The 17,587-nt window shown below is 39.6% G+C and overlaps 1 protein-coding gene across 1 annotated transcript; it reads right to left on the bottom strand.

The window, feature by feature from the left end:
• Positions 1 to 11,574: 11,574 nt before the first annotated feature.
• BSX (brain specific homeobox) lies at positions 11,575 to 16,766 on the bottom strand. The gene is made up of 3 exons (XM_075191592.1): positions 16,450 to 16,766; positions 14,607 to 14,797; positions 11,575 to 13,414 (listed from the first exon to the last, which is right to left on the bottom strand). The coding sequence occupies exons 1-3, from the start codon at positions 16,745 to 16,747 to the stop codon at positions 13,184 to 13,186; spliced, it is 720 nt and encodes a 239-aa protein (XP_075047693.1). The 5' UTR covers positions 16,748 to 16,766; the 3' UTR covers positions 11,575 to 13,183.
• Positions 16,767 to 17,587: the final 821 nt, after the last annotated feature.

Below are 17,587 nucleotides of genomic sequence, written 5' to 3' on the forward strand. Positions count from 1 at the left end.
TTTGTGGCGCTGTTCGGCTGTGGCGTAATTAACATTACTTGGCAGATGGACGTTCGTCATTCACGCGTTTAATTCTTTTGTGATCAAACCCTTTGTGATAATTACCATAAATATTAAAAGAGATCAAATGATTTTCCCTTTTTACCCCCAAAAAAAAATCAATTAACACATGTTGAACATCCTAAATCTGAGAGAGCTCTTTTCAATCATTGTTGGAAAGAGGTCTTTAATTCACTGAATTTCCTAACAATATGTAAATATTCCAGGATGCCCTTTGTATCAACTATCCTAATTGAAACATATGATCCCGAATGACATATATTGGGTAAGAGGGCAGAGCACCTACACGAGAGTAAAAGGTGATCAATTAAGAAATTAAGTAGTCTTCTCCACAGGGGAGTACATTCATTTTATTTTAATAATAGACCCATCAGCTCGTTTTCAGGGACACAGTATCCACTTTAGCCTGGTCCTCACATCAAAGGCGACAGGCCTCCTTGTATTTTAGAGCAGCAAAGGGGTTGCTAATTTAGACTCTTTAATGTGTTTTACTAAAAGACGCCTTCAATTAAATGAATTCTATAGCTCGGAAAATAAAAGGGAACGAATATCTGTCTGGCAGCAAAGATTTCTCATTAAATCAATAGGCCAATACTCATGCTATCCTCCATCTGCGCCTAAATGCTGAGAGAGAGGGGGGTGGGGGTTCTTCATCAAAGAAAAGCGAAAGGGTTAAATTGAGCTTGTGATTTAATTAAAATATTAGGAGGACGTAAATAGGTCTTTGATATCCTCACGAAGATTTTTGTTGAACCCAACACTTGTGAAGCAAGGGTGATGATGATCTGATTAAGGCGACACATTTTGAAACGTGTAATTAGACCCTAATTATAACATTTGAAACAAAATAGTTCTAAACTGTTCCACCGGGAAGTGATACATTGAGGTTACTCAGAGATTGTTGGAAAAGGCAAGGTTTCGGTCGTTGCCATATTTGATCCCTTGTTAAACACTGTTGTGTGCGCAATTCACATTATTGTTTTAAACTTAATTATCAACATTATGACTATGGGACGCAATAGAATTGTATAGTTCTGTAGCGCGCAAGGTAACAAGTGGGTTGAGCTATTTCCTTGTGATTTGCAAACAAAAGAAGAATGAATGTGTTAGATCTGGACAGATGGCTGCTGGTTTGACCATGAAATGGTTGAAAATTAAGTAACAGAGATATATAGTATATATGAGGACAGGCTGAGTAGTATATTGTATTGGTGGCTGCGATATATACTGTAGTACCAGGTAATACTATTAGAATTTATTGAGCAATATGTCATATTCTATTGGTCACACACCCCTAGGCTCACACAGTCTGGAGGGCCACCAAATTGTGGACGTTCACTTCCTCTCAAAGCAAGTCTGCAAAGCTGTCAGTCACTGTCAGCCTATTTCGCTAGAGGAGCCCAAATCCTAACATGGCTCCTGCTGCAGAGGAGTGATGGAAAACAAGGCAGACATATTTAGATAAGTATATACCCTCCAGTTTTTACACATATTATTTAGCTCAGTAATACACAGACTTTATTATATATTCATTTTATATGCTGTTTTTACTTTAATAGAACGAGCCAGTCGGGTAACTGCCTCATGTGTTTTGCTCATATTTTACTTAACATTTCAGATGTTTTAGGGGCATATTTAAGAAAGCACGATAGTGCTCTTACCGGGTAATTAAGGTGCCTCCGTGTCCTCCGCAAATTTATGAAAGGTGCATTGCAGCAGATATCGTGGTTAATCTGCTGCTTTGCATTCCTCTTCGTTTTTGGGAGCAGTCACCATTCTACAGAATGGTGACTGCTCCTGGCCGCAATCTAACAAGTCCCGAATTTTTTTTTTTTTCGGAAACTTGTCTTGATAATCTATGCCAGCTTCAGCTGATGTACATTATCAGAAATGAAAAAATCCAATGCTGTCAGCTCTGCTCCGAAGAGCAGAGCTGGACAGCGCATGTGTGGAGGGATCACATGATCCCTCCCTGTCACTCACCGCTCGCAGAATTGCAGAAACAGAGCTGGGATCTTTGTTCTTCGAACTGCACATGCGCAATTGAAGGAAGAAGAGGAACGAAGAGGACCAGCAGGAGATCCTAGAGACAGAGCGTCCCGAAGAGGCAGGGTAAGTATGATTTTTTTTTATCACAGAAGCAGCAGTTTCATTTTTAATATATTTGAGAAATAGTTCAATCCTTATCCATGCGATAAGGATTGATAACTATTTCTCATTTCTGCCGTTGATTGATAAATGTGCCCCTTAGTCTTTTTCCTTATTTTACGTTTTCATGGATTTTACGCAATTTTTTTCTGGTCCGGCGAAAAGAACTGAAAATGGATGGTTGACTGTATTTGTCATTTAAAGTGCGTACAACTCATATACCCGTGTTTATAGTAATTTGTGTACGACATGGGAAGAGCACCAAATCCGCTGAATGACTAGGCACCTCCATGGGGCTGTATTGTGATTCTGGCCACCTCTGGGTTATGTCTACGCACTTACTGTGGTTGGAACCAGCTCACTTGTACTGTGAAGCTCCCGCTTTTTCTCTCTGAGTTGATGAAATTGAGCATTTGCGGAAGAATTGGGACCTTTCTGTCCACGTATTCTGGTCAGAAATGTGAAAAACGAGCACCTGTCTCTATCCAGGTCCCTAGATGCTCTTGGTTAGTTCAGTGTTAGGCTCATACATTTTTGGGTCTTATTCTGCATATATAAGCTTGTTGACCTTTGTATAAAGTCATCTGGTTTATTCATGGTTCATGATTTTGGCTACGTACCCTAAATTAGCCCAATTCCAAAACACATGTCAGATAGGACTGGACTGTTCATTCATGGTTCAGTCTTAATGACCGGGTCATCTGGACCAGATTACGTCATTTTGGCCCATACAGTCAGCGATTCCAGGATTGCTTTGGCTTAAAAGATCACACTGAGGAAATCCACACATTTTCGGGTACATGCCCCCTTCCCAGTCTTTGCAAACACTCCTGCAGAAGCGTTGTGTGCCTAGTTCTGTGGTTTGGTGAATAGACCAGAAAAGCAACTGGGTGGTTACACTAGAAATATTTACAACCTACGACCACTTTAGAGCTGCCCAATGTATTCCTTTCTGTTTAGTTACATAGGTCTGAGAGCCTAGAAACGCGATTCACCGCAAAAGTGGATCTGGAATGTGAGCAATGTCCCCATCGCCATCTCTTTGGTTCATTGAAATAATCTCTTTCCTGGTGGTGTAAAAGTACTTGTACTCTTGTGTCTAATCTGCATTTAGCCTCCAATCTGCCCAACTCTTCGTACCCTGTACCAGTGGATGCAGCCGGGCAAACACCATCTTTGCAGCAAATCCACGCACTCAAAAAACAGGTGCAATTGCGTAAAACATCACTATAGGGTGTTAGCGCTGCAAATTTGCACCTTTGCAGTTCCGAAAATGAGTCTGAACGAAGTATTGACAGGTGTATTATCACATAGCTGCCTAATTAATCTAAACCACCCATTTCATTACCATGTAGCACCGATGAGCATTGATATATTTTAGTGGTGTGAATGATTTCACCTCGCTGTAATTTTGATAAAATACTATATAGCAATGTTACTGCATTTATATTTATTATTACTCCATATTTATTATTATTACTGCATATTTATATTTCCTATTGTACATGGTACAGTCTTAGTACACAATAATACACATTTACCATAAATGTGACACATACAGTTGCTTAATGTCTTTGGTGTTCTATTATAAGAGACATATTTCCTAATAAACCTAATCTCTTTTTGATAACTGTATCTTCTGTATCTATAAAGCTGTCACACCATAGTAATTTCCCCCCTTCAGATGAAATAATAACAATAATTATATATATTACACCCCGCCATTAGGGGAGGTCACGGCAGATCTTGATGCATCCACTTCAGCATAGACGCGGTTTCCAGAAGCCTCTCTGGAGACTGAAATTATCTCTCCAGATAATTGGGTACTTACTGACTGTGAATTCTGCCATTTCAATGGCCCCCAAGGCCACGCTCAGGAGGTTGTGTGCTTGTTTATTTAGTGTCAATAAGATGAGTCTAGGAACCGTTTCCTGGAATACAACGAGTGTCAGATTCTGGTGAGCTCAGACCAAGTGGGTGCTGGATTAGAAGGTATTTCTATATAATACACTGCTTTACGCTGTGCGATGCCTGGAATTACATTATGTTACACCGAACATCGAATAGAATCTGAGCACATTGTTTGTGCATTACTGGGAGTCACAGTTGCAATATTAGTTTTGTGTTAAGTGCTGGACATTACATTGTGGATCACACTGTGCGTGGAACTGAGTTGTGTACACACTATAGTGTTTTCAGACAATTATCGAGCCAATCACACGTTAAACGACCGTTCGGCCCGATATCGCATTAGTCTGTACACTCCCACGATGAACGATTATCGTTCCACATGACATTGTTTCATTTTGTTTGATGTTTAAACTGGAATAAAACTGTCAGTCAATGGTGGAACAAAGTTGTTCCAATCCTACAGTGTTTATATGGTTAGGACCGGCAGTGTCCATAGATCTCTTTGGAGCAGGGGCAAACGCAGGATTTGTAGAGGGGGGTTTCCACACCACACCACCAGTGGGCGTGACCAGCATGCATGGGGGCGTGGCTATAATATTAGACAGTGTTTGGCTGCTCTCCAACTCTTCCTATCCCTATAATATACATGGGCAATGCTGCGTGCACTACTGTTAGGTGCACACAGCTCTCCCTTTTCAAGCAGAGCCGTGTGAAGTTAGGGCATGGTCCTGCCACCTCAATTATACAGTGCCCCAGGCTTGGAGGGGGGTTTCCAGGCACTTGGAACCCCCCCCCCCCCCCCCCCCCCTCGGTTTGCCTAGGTGGAGGGTGCTGAGTCACCATCTTTTCAGCCGATAGTTATGACAGATGAAGAGCACAGATCTGAAGGTGAATCGTGTAAAACGTGTTTAGCGTGTACACATGATCGTCATGCCCCCATTTGTTTTACTATTTTTCATCTTTACCCTCTCCTCCAGGGAAGAAAGGTGCATTAAAATGTTTCAGCGCTCACCAAAGAGCATACTTGCACATTTTGGGTCCCATTTAGCTTTAGACACCTTTGCGCACCTTACATAGAAAAAGAGGTGCACAAAATAAAAGGGTACTTCTGTGTGTGGAGTCCGATGTATCTCAAGATGCATCCAGTTCAAAATAAGTAGTTTTGAGCCAGACGAACATCAGGAATACTAGTGTATATACTTACACCTAACGATAGCCAAAAGACTTGGGAGAGCACTTGTATAATTGGAATGTCTAGTCTCGTTTATTTGGTCTACATGACGGGGTTATGTTATTATTAACATGCAGGAGAACAAATTGTTAGTTCCAAGACAAAATGAAGTAAATGATGAACTTGCCCAGACCGAATCTAGAAAAGGGAAGCCAATATACTCCATTAACCTCTTAAAAACATAGAACAAGAGGCTCTATTTGTACACCCAGTTGTGGCCACTAGGTTATGGGAAGCCATGTCCCAGAATCCGTTGTCCCTCATGAGCCATCCCTCTCCAAGGACCAAAAGGAGTTATTAAGTGTTTTTGTCTTAATGAGTTTCCAGACGTATTTTCTGACATTCCTGGGAGAATAAGCCTGGCAAATACATTTCATTGTTACTCCACCAGAGGTCTTAGTTCATCAAAGTCCTTATATGCTCCCCAGAGGGTAATGGAACCAGGTAAAAAAAAGGAAGCCCAAGTGGTAAAGTTAGGGGTCATTAAAGTGTCCACAAGTCAGTGGTGTAGCTCCATTGTCCATGTACCAAAGGCTGATAGAACTACTCATTTTTGTGTGGATTTCCACCAAGTAAATGTGCCTCCAAGTTTAATATCAATCCTATGCTTTGTGTGGATGAACCCCTCAACCATCTTGGGTCTGATTGATATAGTTTTACTCTGGATCTTATGAAGCGTATTAGCAGGTTGAGATGGCCAACGTGGCAATGGACAAAATTGAATTTGCAATGTTATATGGACTATTCCAATTCAAAACAATACTGGATGATATAGTCGTTTGCAGTAATCACAGGGAGGCTCAGCTTATTAGGTTGCAGGCAGTCCTTATGTCTCTTCGTGCTGCTTTACTAATTGCCAAATTGAAGAAGTGTACTATAGAAAAGTATCTAGGATATTGTAAGAGAGTGTTTTCTGCTTCTCAGGCTTGTGCCCTTTTTTCAGTCTTGTAGGGCAGAAAGACTCCTGCTCCACTGACTTTTTGCTATATTTCAGTTTTTGAGAGTGTAGCTACAGTCCTATCATTCCCTCTCAGGACTTGCAGCCGTTTCTGAGAGTGGGGTTAAGGTCCCAGCTGACTCCTCTTGGTTAATCACAGTTCCCTATATAAGGAAGACTGGCTAAAACAGGAGGGAGTTCCCTTATACAGAAGCAATCTGGAAAATTGGGCAAACTGCAGGAGCATAATACACAACTATGTGGTAAGTTGACTGTTGCTGTTAAACATCACTATTTTGTATTGCTGAAAATAAAGTTAATACATTTTGTATCTGGTTATTGACTAACCTGGGTTGTGCTTACTGCTGCAGGATAGGCATAAAAATATACAAACTTTGCACAATAAATGACAATTGATGAGTTAAGTGGTCCGGAAGGGGTGAGGGTTAGGCATACATGAATGCATCATGAACTTGCCCAGTCAGATTTTAGAATCCATCACCGTGAAGGCAGAGGAAATCAACATTTACTGAAATGTTACCTGTCTTTTTCTCCAGGTAGACACAAGAACACCTCAAGCAAGGCCCAGTGTGTAAATATATGTACATGTAAACCAATATATTTAAAAAAAAAAAAAGTAAATTAAAATATTATTCTGATGTCTTCTTGATGTCTGAAGTTATATGAAACAAACTGACTATATAATGGGAGAAAAGATAAAGGTTTATTGATGATGTGGTAAGTGAACTATAATGGTGGACCATGCCTAATGTTGATGTTTCCACTTGTACAAAGTAGCAAATAAGGAATCCACCCTTCATACTACAGTGGTCACACTCAGAGGAGGCAGAAATGGACCATGATTTGCGCTCAACGAAGACCCGTGAATCTGGGTGTATATATACAGTTGTAACTCTGTAGTTTCTGATTTAGTAGCTAATATCTTGAGACATAAGCAGGAATCCAACTCAGGGGAATAGGAACATTACCCCCATACCAGGCAGGAAAACTAATGAATTGAGCACCAACTACCCCCAGGCACATGGGGATCTGTACTTTCAGAATTAAAACCTTCCGGAGGTTGCTCAGTAATCTAAAAGGATCATCGGGGGTCTAAGGATTTTATTTAGCAAAAGTTAATGTTACATTAGTGATACATTTGTGAGTGTTGTAAACCACTGAGTTTAGTTTGATTGACGCAGAGTTCAGGGCTTGAGACCAGAACATATTCAGAGAGCAGCAAAACCAGACTACGTAGACAGATGTCCTCCAGGCCAGTCTACACTTGGTGCAGAGAAGATCATCCAGCGTCCCCAGAAGGTGAACACAAATAAGAACCAATATTGGAGGGAACAAAGTAAGACTGAACTTCTTCTCAGTGGCCTTCAGAGAAATGAGGGAATGGAGTTGGTTGTGTGGAACTGGTACAGAGGTTCAAAACATGTGGGTATATGGGTCCAGACAGTGGTGAAATCACAGCTGGAATCATATGCACCCTTTCCATGACCAGCTTCTGGGGGTACCACAGGTGACAATGACTTTGATGGCCCATCAGCCTAGGGTACTGCTGGTATTATATTAATACTGTGGATCTACAGTAGTTATAAACAATGCAGACCAATTACTTCCTCAATAAGTGTTGCCTGGTCATTAAAACTTATAGGGAAAGCTGTGGTTCTTTTCTCTGGAGAAGAAAAACTGTTTTTGGCCTTAGGGTAAGTGACCTGCTGAGGAGAGAAGGAAGAGGAGGAGAAGAGAAGTAATAACTGTGAGAGGGGGTAGTCAGAAAAGAAAAAACCGTGAGGGGGGGGAAGTGGAGGAGAAAGAACTGTGAAGGGGGAGAGGGCCGTGAGGGGGGGAGTGGGGGAGAAAGAACCAAGAGGGGGGGGGACAAAGAACCGTGTAGGGGGGATTAAAGGAGAAAATACTGTGAGAGGGGGAGTAGGGGAGGAGAAAGAACCATGGGGGGGGGGAGCGGAGGAGAAAGATCAGTGAGGGTAGGGGCTTAACAATATGGGGTTCAGGGAGTTTAGCGGATATGGGGCCTTGACGTGGGGGGCCCAGCAATGCTGTGCTGACCCCCCCCCCCCACACTCCTCACCGAGCTCCTCCTTCTCCCCAGGCACCAGTTTTGCTCTCATAACAGCACAGCGGAGATGTCTTCTGAATGGCGCATGAGAATTGTGTACATGGACTGGACCACGGACACTCAGAAGGGGCCCCACGTTCCCCGCGTCATCACTGGGCCTCTACCCAAACTTTGCTATGAGGCCCAGTAATGCACTGTTGCACCCCTGAGTGAGTGGGGAGTCAGAGGAGAAGAAACCATAAGGGGCGAGGGGGGGGGGGGGGGCAGAGAGAAAGATCAGTGAGAGGGGAGAACCAGAAGCAGAGAACAGGAGAGTGGGTGAGATAACACTGAGAATAACATGGAGAGAGGATAGAGAGACAGCACCATGGGACAGGGGCACAATGTCCCAAAAGCCCAGTACCATGTAATGTAATAGGGGGGGGGGCGCATGGAGGAAGGAGGGAACAGCCCTGCCCCCTCGGGGACAGTATCACGGCTTAAACCCTAGAAATTGCCCATGGTGATGGCACAGTTTAAGTTGCACCTCTTTTATGGTGATGTTAAAAAGTTGAATTAAAAAAAACCTGCACTTCACTGGTGATATCACAGTTTATAATTAACCCCACCCCCCTCCATTGTGATATAACTTTGTATCAAATCCCCTCCCCCATGGTATATCTCAAATTAATCAAAACTCTCCTACAGGGTAACATTACAGACTATAGTACTGCCCCCTCCTCAGTGATAGCCCAAATAGAACCACAAAACCCGTTATAATTATTTATTGTTGTTATTATTATTATTATTATTATTATTAATACTGAGTTATAAGGCAACACAGTATATTGTAATATCAAAGTTGAATCACAACCCCCTCCATGATGATGCCAGTTTGGGGGAACACTGTGTAAATAGTAACTGGGGTGCTTGATAGAGAGTTTATTGGAAGATACAGTCTGTTCCATGGCTGCAATTATTATTATTTCCCACCGAATACAAACAGTTATTATAATTACCCGGCACTGGTGTCTGCGTGTAACATTGTACTGACACTGAGCAATAAACAGCCTCTGCGGTGCGTCGCGCAGATAAAATACATCTTGTTACATTGTATCTGCTGGAGAGTGAAGCGCTTCCTGCTGCTGCCTCCAGGTATCACCGGCCAAGGATCTGTGTCTATACATTCCCAGACTGTCAGCTCCTGGGAACTAGTAGCTGGAAATAGATAGATAATAATAGGTATGAATCGGATTATGTGCTGTGATGCGGAGTATGGGGTGTGCGGTAGACGGACTCAGTACAATGACAGGGAAACTGGTTAGAATAAATAGATCTTCACATCCTCAAGTGATATTGTGGTGTATAACAATGTACAAAACACTGGTCTATTCCCTGGAGAGGTGTAAACTATTTATTTAGTCAGGATAATAGATAAGATTCCCACTGAGGCTCTGATTTGTGTCCATACAGTAACATATACTGCAAAAATATCTATCTATCTATCTATCTATCTATCTATCTATCTATCTATCTATCTATCTATCTATTTATCTATCTATATATATACTAATTGCAGGAGTTATCTGTAATTGATAACATGTTTGCCATATTTGAAATTATTATATCAGAGAACGTTCTTTTTAATATGGAACAATCGCTCTGAATCATTATCTCCTGTGTTGTATATTCTACAACTGAACGTTCAATTTTGCAACCACAAAATCTTTTGTGGACCTAAAATTCTTTGACGGGGATTATTTAAAAAATTGATGATCCGCTTGAAGATAACGTATGATTTAAAATAGTGATTGATTCCTAACAGAAGATGTGTGTATTAATATCGTGTATGTTGCTATATACTGCAATTTATACTGGGAATGGTCGTACGGTTGTTGTATGATGTGTTTTGTATTTTGTTGCATATTGTAGTATTTCATTTATTGTATACTGGGAATAGTATTGCTGTATTTTTTTGCTATGCATTATATTACGTAATGTATTGTATAATTTTAATTGTATTGCTTTATATCTTATTGCACACTGTGTATTATATTATAGTTAATTTGATTGTATACTTGGTATTTTAATGTTATTTTGTATTGACAATTGTATTACTGTATATTGTATTGTGTAATGTTTTTGTTTTTGTTTTTTGTAGTATATTGTGTGTGGTATTACTGTATAGTTTCTTGTATATGGTGTACTACTTTATTTGATCGTACTTTGTGTTTTATTGTACATCGTGTATTACATTACGGTATATTTTGTTGTTTATTGGAACTTAATGTAATATATTTAAATTGTACAATGCGCATTATATTGTATACTGCGAATTATATCATATTGTAATGTATTAAGCATATTGAAATAAGTTGTACTATGAACATTGCATTGTTTATCTTATAGTGTACTTTGTATTATTTTAACTATATACTGCGTATTTTATTTTAACTAAGGTGTTGTACTATATTGTATTGTGTTATTTGCACTATAATATATTTTAGTGTATACTTTCTATATTTTATTAAGCTGTATACAAAGTGTATTTTATTATATTGCATGTAATACTGTATATTATACCGTGTTATATACTATATATTGTATTGTATATAGTATATTGCATAACATTTTATCGTAAATTGCTATATATTATATATTTTATACTGTGTACCATATTTTACAAGACAATATTGTATCATTTTAGAGTACACTGCATTACATTGTACCTGACACTGTGTATTGTAGCAAATGAGGCGGTATACTGTGTATTGTTCCAGTACTTTCTTGACGTTTATTTACAAAACATTTATATAGGAAACTGAAAATGTCGATTATTCAGTAACAAATAAGATAAATGTAATATTGTATACAGCGTTGCACTGTATATTCCACAAATATTATGCTATTATTATATATACAGTCATTTTATTAGTCAATGGAACGTTTGTTTACTGACTCATAGAACATTACACTAGATAAAAGCAGAGCCAGCCACTGGCATTGTATACAAGGAAAGGTCTCTAGATTTAATTCTGAATTAATATCACGAAACCCGGTAAATGGTATAAAGGAAACGTAAAGTTTTATATAATATTATTCTTTCCCTCAAACTTGTACATATATATATTCTACTAAAACAGATCCAATTATCTGTAAACAGAACGAAACCAGTCATCATTTCAAAATATATTTATTTAAATAAAAGGATGTATTTAAATGTGATATAACCTCTGAATGACACATTCCGCTTGGTAGAAAAATGAATGTTGCTGTTTCTAGAGAAGAATTGATACATTGTGTCACCTGCAGAGATGAGATAGTGACCTATTTACACAATCACGTTGCAAGTTGTGTGTTTTTATCCAGAAAACAGTTGTCTTATCCCAGATAGTAGTAATCCTGTGACTGGAATTACCGAGACGGAAAAACCCATCCGTGGGAAACACACATTGCTGAGTGAGTACAATGATCCAGTCACTGGGGTTCAGGCAATTAGAGATTGCAGAGATCAGTCTTACCCCACCCACCCCGACCACTAAGGGTCTGCAATGAGCTCTCTGCAGCATCGAAAGCTGTGGTGGAACTACAAATCCCAGCATGTCCTGCTGCTGGCAGACCACAGATCGTCCAATCCTACGATCCAGAATCTTCACACGAGAGATCTCCAAACTGCAGCCCTTCAGAGTGGACCCCAAGTTAGGTAACTTACACCCAAAGAAAATGACTAGACATAATGATGGGGCTTCAAACATCATTCCTAAAATATCCTCAATTCAACGCAACTTAACTATGATACCTGGGTGATCATACACACACAGGGGTGTCGGGGTGTCGATAGATTATGTATGTGCTCAGATATAAGCATCAGATAATTATTTCCAGGCTGATTTACTACATAATAACGGGATATTCACTTTGCTCCCCAGTTTAATCTCTGTATGAAAACATACACATGTTGTACCCTGGACATATATGCTGGGAATTACTCAGTAAGATATAAAACATCTATATAACTTTATTATCGAACCTCAACAATTTTCCCACCAATAGATATATATATATATATATATATATATATATATATATATATATATATATATATATATATATATATATATATATATAAGCTTGGGGGTAATATATACTGCAGGGGCTGAATATCTGACCAATGTAACTGCGCTGTATTTGCAACAATGAACGAGAGTTTTAGAAACAACCAAATAAACGAAGAACTCGTTCGTTGATTGATAAATGGTTGGTAATAGCAATATGAGCGATATTAGAGGGAGGGGAATAAGGGGATGAGATGAAAGGAAAATAGGGAAAGTGGGATTCCTTATTCAATAAATTGTAACCATTAGATCGAGGTAATTGCTGATTGTTCCTGATGGCCGTGTACAGAGGAACAGATGGGATATAGCAGCTCAGCGCAGTACTTGCTGTATGATGTGTATAGGAGCACAGTACAGCACTGTAACACGACAGATTACAGTCCAGCATACTGATGGTTTCCGGATAATAATTCTACTTTCCACTCTGTCCTTCTCATCCCGGATTTTTATCGCCTGCAGTTGGAACGATCACATTGGGTGCAAATTGTCTGACTCGGACATCGAAGATAGTTTTTGGGGGCAGTTTCACATAAGGGGTTAATAATATGAGACCCCCTCCCCGCTGCTGTCATGCTGCCCCCAGGGGAGGAGGCAGCTCCCTTACAGACTGGAATCACGAGTGGTCGTGGGAATGTCTCACACTGTGGTCACAGTTCTACGAGGGGCTGTCAATGACATAGAGAATACTAGAAGCCTTGGACGGCGGGGTCCTGTTATACCAGGTGTGGGGGGCACAGGTCATCCTCAATAATATCCACATCATCATCCGGCTCCTCCGGCAGGTACAGCCCCTGACTGTCCTTCCCCAGCTCGCCCCCATTCGTGGCCCCCAGTTCTGTGTCGCTGGGGTCCAGCTGGCCCTCGCTGGAGGGGGTCTTGTCATCTTGGGTCTTTCTCAGCTGCTTTTTGTGCTTCATTCTCCGGTTCTGGAACCACGTTTTTACCTACACAGAATAAAGATCACTGGGTGAATATATCCCCATCCGAATGCTTTGTATTTGGGGTGACATCTATACTCTCAATAAAAGTATGAAAGTGACAATTACTCCTCATGAAATTCAATACAAAACAGACACAGGTCACAAAAACTGATTCATATGAGACAGATATGGATCTGTCCCCAGCTAGGTAAAGGGGGAGAGGCACAGTGTGTAGGGTCAGGTTGGGGTCATCCCCTCCCATTCAGGGTCAGACACTGGTTTTATTTGAATGGTTTGAAATATTTTGAATGTGTCCATATTCTCCTCTCATAACATATTTTATTTGTCTTCATAAATAGTTCCTTTATTTATTTATTTATGGGTTTATTTTATTGGTTTATTTCTGGGGCCACACATGTAGCATATCATTGTAAGGGGTGCACAGATCTGTGTAGGGTTTAGGTGTTAGAGTGCACAGATCTGTCTAGGGTTTAGGTGTTAGAGTGCACAGTTCTGTGTAGGGTTTAGGTGTTAGAGTGCACAGATCTGTGTAGGGTTTAGGTGTTAGAGTGCACAGATCTTTGTAGGATTTAGGTGTTGGGGTACACAGTTCTGTGTAGTGTTTAGGTGTTGGGGTGGACAGATCTGTGAATGGTTTAAGTATTAGAGTGCACAGTTCTGTGAAGGGTTTAGGTGTTAGAGTGCACATTTCTGTGTAGGGTTTAGGTAAGAGTGCACAGATCTGTGTAGGGTTTAGGTGTTAGGGGTGCACAGATCTATGTAGGGTTTAGGTGTTAGGGGTGCACAGATCTATGTAGGGTTTAGGTTATAGTGCACAGTTCTGTGTAGGGTTTAGGTTTTGGGGTACACAGTTCTGTGTAGGGTTTAGGTGTTAAGGGTGCACAGCTCTATGTAGGATTTAGGTTAGAGTACACAGTTCTGTGTAGAGTATAGGTTAGAGTGCACAGATCTGTGTAGGGTTTAGTTTAGAGTGCACAGTTCTGTGTAGGGTTTAGGTTAGAGTGCACAGATCTGTGTAGGGTTTAGGTTAGAGTGCACAGATCTGTGTAGGGTTTAGGTTAGAGTGCACAGATCTGTGTAGGGTTTAGGTGTTACGGGTGCACAGTTGTGGTAGTAATAGGGTATGTAGGGTTGCACAATTCTGTAGTAGTTTGGTTGTTAGGGGTGTACAGTTAGTTTGGGGGTCCCCGGTTACCTGGGTCTCTGACAGGCTGAGGGCAGTGGCCAGCTCCACTCTCTCTGGGGTTGACAGATAACGCTGTAACTCGAATCGTTTCTCCAGTCCTGAAAGCTGAGAGTCAGAGAACACAGTTCGGGCTTTTCTCCTCCGACAGTGCTTCCCGGGTAGGTCTGTGTGATGTGGGAACAGGGCTGGCATCGGCAAACCTGGGGACCAAGAGCAGGAAGTGAGGACCCCACCTCTCACCAGGGCTGATATGTATCCCAGGTCTATGGTTACACAGTACAGTATTGTCAATACACCAGGACTGATATGTATCCCAGGTCTATGGTTACACAGTACAGTACTATCAATACACCAGGACTGATATATACCCCAGGTCTATGGCTACACAATACAGTACTATCAATACACCATGACTGATATGTACCCCAGGTCTATGGCTACACAGTACAGTACTATCGATACACCATGACTGATATGTATCCCAGGTCTATGGCTACACAGTACAGTACTATCAATACACCAGGACTGATATATACCCCAGGTCTATGGCTACACAGTACAGTACTATCAATACACCATGACTGATATGTATCCCAGGTCTATGGCTACACAGTACAGTATTATCAACACACCAGGACTGATATGTACCTAAGATGTATTGATATATAGTATAGTAGTATTAACAAACTATGAATAAATATATATGTTAGGAATATGGCCATACAGACTAGTATTACCAATACACCATGATTGCTATATTTCTGATGTGTATGGAAATATAGCTCAGTATTATCAGTACCCAGTGATTTATATGAATAATCACAAAACAAGCCACCATCTCTGTATTACATGTAAACTTATTCTTCACTGTTATAAAGCGCAAATAATTAAATAGCTTCATTAAAAGTTGATATAAACCCAATAAAGTCTATCTATCTATCTATCTATCTATCTATATATATATATATATATATTATTGTATACACAGTATATCTAACGAGTGTTGTGGATTCACACCATGATCTGTTTTGTCCGCCGGTTCCTGCCTGTAACAAACATAACAGATCCTCATCGAATTTAATCCAGGTTTCAAAATAAATCTCTTCTATTAGTGAGACATAATATCCTCACAATCGCACCAAGATGTTATCAGCCATCACATGTTAATGTCGCCAACACTAAATGAATGATAAATACAAATATACAACTGACCAACAACTGTTACTTTTGCAAATTATTTATCCGATTTGATTTTAGACAAAGTAATAACATTTATATAACATTTCCAGTTTCCAGCCGCTCGGGATATAAATAAACATTATATAATGTTTATAATATGACATAATATAACATATTACAGATTACACTGCACCGAGCGGAGATTCTAAGAGAAAAAATGTTTATTTAATATTAGTGAAATGAGTAAATTAAATCGTCGTATTTGCAACAGGCGCAACATGTACGTTCACGTGTTTTATTTCTATCTTCTGCATGAAAAGAAAATAAACATTCGATTATCCGACTAATTTTCCTATGTCCATGAAATTCAACCTATTGTAAATTGGTCATTTTAATATTTTTTTAGTAATTTCTAATTGCGCTTATTTGCTAGTATTGTATTTGTGTTGTTTTTCTGTAATACCCGATCATTTAAGTTGATGTTACATAAATGATTTTACTGTTGTCTAAAAGAAGCTAAAACAACTATAAAGACAAAAAGCTCCTAAAAAAACAAAAACAAAATGAAACTGTGACAAATAATTTGTGTTTATAACACAAGATATTATTATCCTGGTAACATAAACCTGATTCGGAAATCAATGTATCAGGCCTCAGATCACAGTTCTCTTACCTGAGGCGGCCAGGAAGAAGGGGTGGTGGTCGGGCTTGTGCAGAGGGTGGTGGGGATGGGGTGCCAGGATGGTGGGGGTTGGCATTAAGGGGTACCCATAGTCTAGAAGGGGCACTCTGGAGGTGAAGGTGCTGAAGTGGGCACTGGCTGTGTCTCGCAGGGGTTTGGGTTTGTGCAGTAAGATGTCCTCTATGAAGAATGAAGTTGGTCTCTGGGTGGAAACCTGGTGGAGCGGAGAAGTGAAATTTAAATTCATGGTCCCAGCGATGGACAACAGGTGGGGATGAGGTTGGTGCATCCAGACAGCGCTGCCAGGAGGATGAGGAGGAGGATGAAGGGCTCTGGTCTATGAGGATGACATTTGTTGTACTAGGGGCTACAGAGCTTCACTGAGAGCCAATGAGACAGCGAAGGGGGGAGAGGGGGGGCTCCTGCCATAGACATAACACAGGCGCTGACCGAGGTGCTGAAATTGTACATTAATTGCCACTATATTACCTTGTGATGGTCTACTGAGAGCCTATTAACACCGTCCTGCTTCATCGCTTAATAGAAATGGGGTAAACTAGTCTCCAATAAAAGCCAATAAACACATAACAGTTTATATGGAAAGTAACTATATACCTAGTAATAATCAACACACACAAACATATATATATATATATATATATATATATATATATATATATATATATATATATTAGTACAGTTAATATATACATATAAATACATATTTGTTTTGTACTTGCAGAGTAAACATGTAATGTTTGTATATTGTAACATATATTGAGAGATGTCTTTCCAGAAGTGCACATACATACTGTAAATATTTACATATCTATCTATCTATCCATATATATGTATGTATGTTGTATGTGAGTGCATATTTATATATGTATATATATATATATATATATATATATATATATATATACATATATATGTGTACATATATATGTACATATACATATGTGTGTGTGTATATATATATATATATATATATATATATACATATATAAATATGTACTCACATACAACATACATATATATATATACATATATATATATATATATATATATATATATATATATATATACATATAGATAGATACATATCTATCTATCTATCTATCCATAT

This window comes from Mixophyes fleayi, chromosome 11 (assembly GCF_038048845.1).
Source record: "Mixophyes fleayi isolate aMixFle1 chromosome 11, aMixFle1.hap1, whole genome shotgun sequence".
In the NCBI taxonomy this organism is placed as follows: Eukaryota; Metazoa; Chordata; class Amphibia; order Anura; family Limnodynastidae; genus Mixophyes; species Mixophyes fleayi.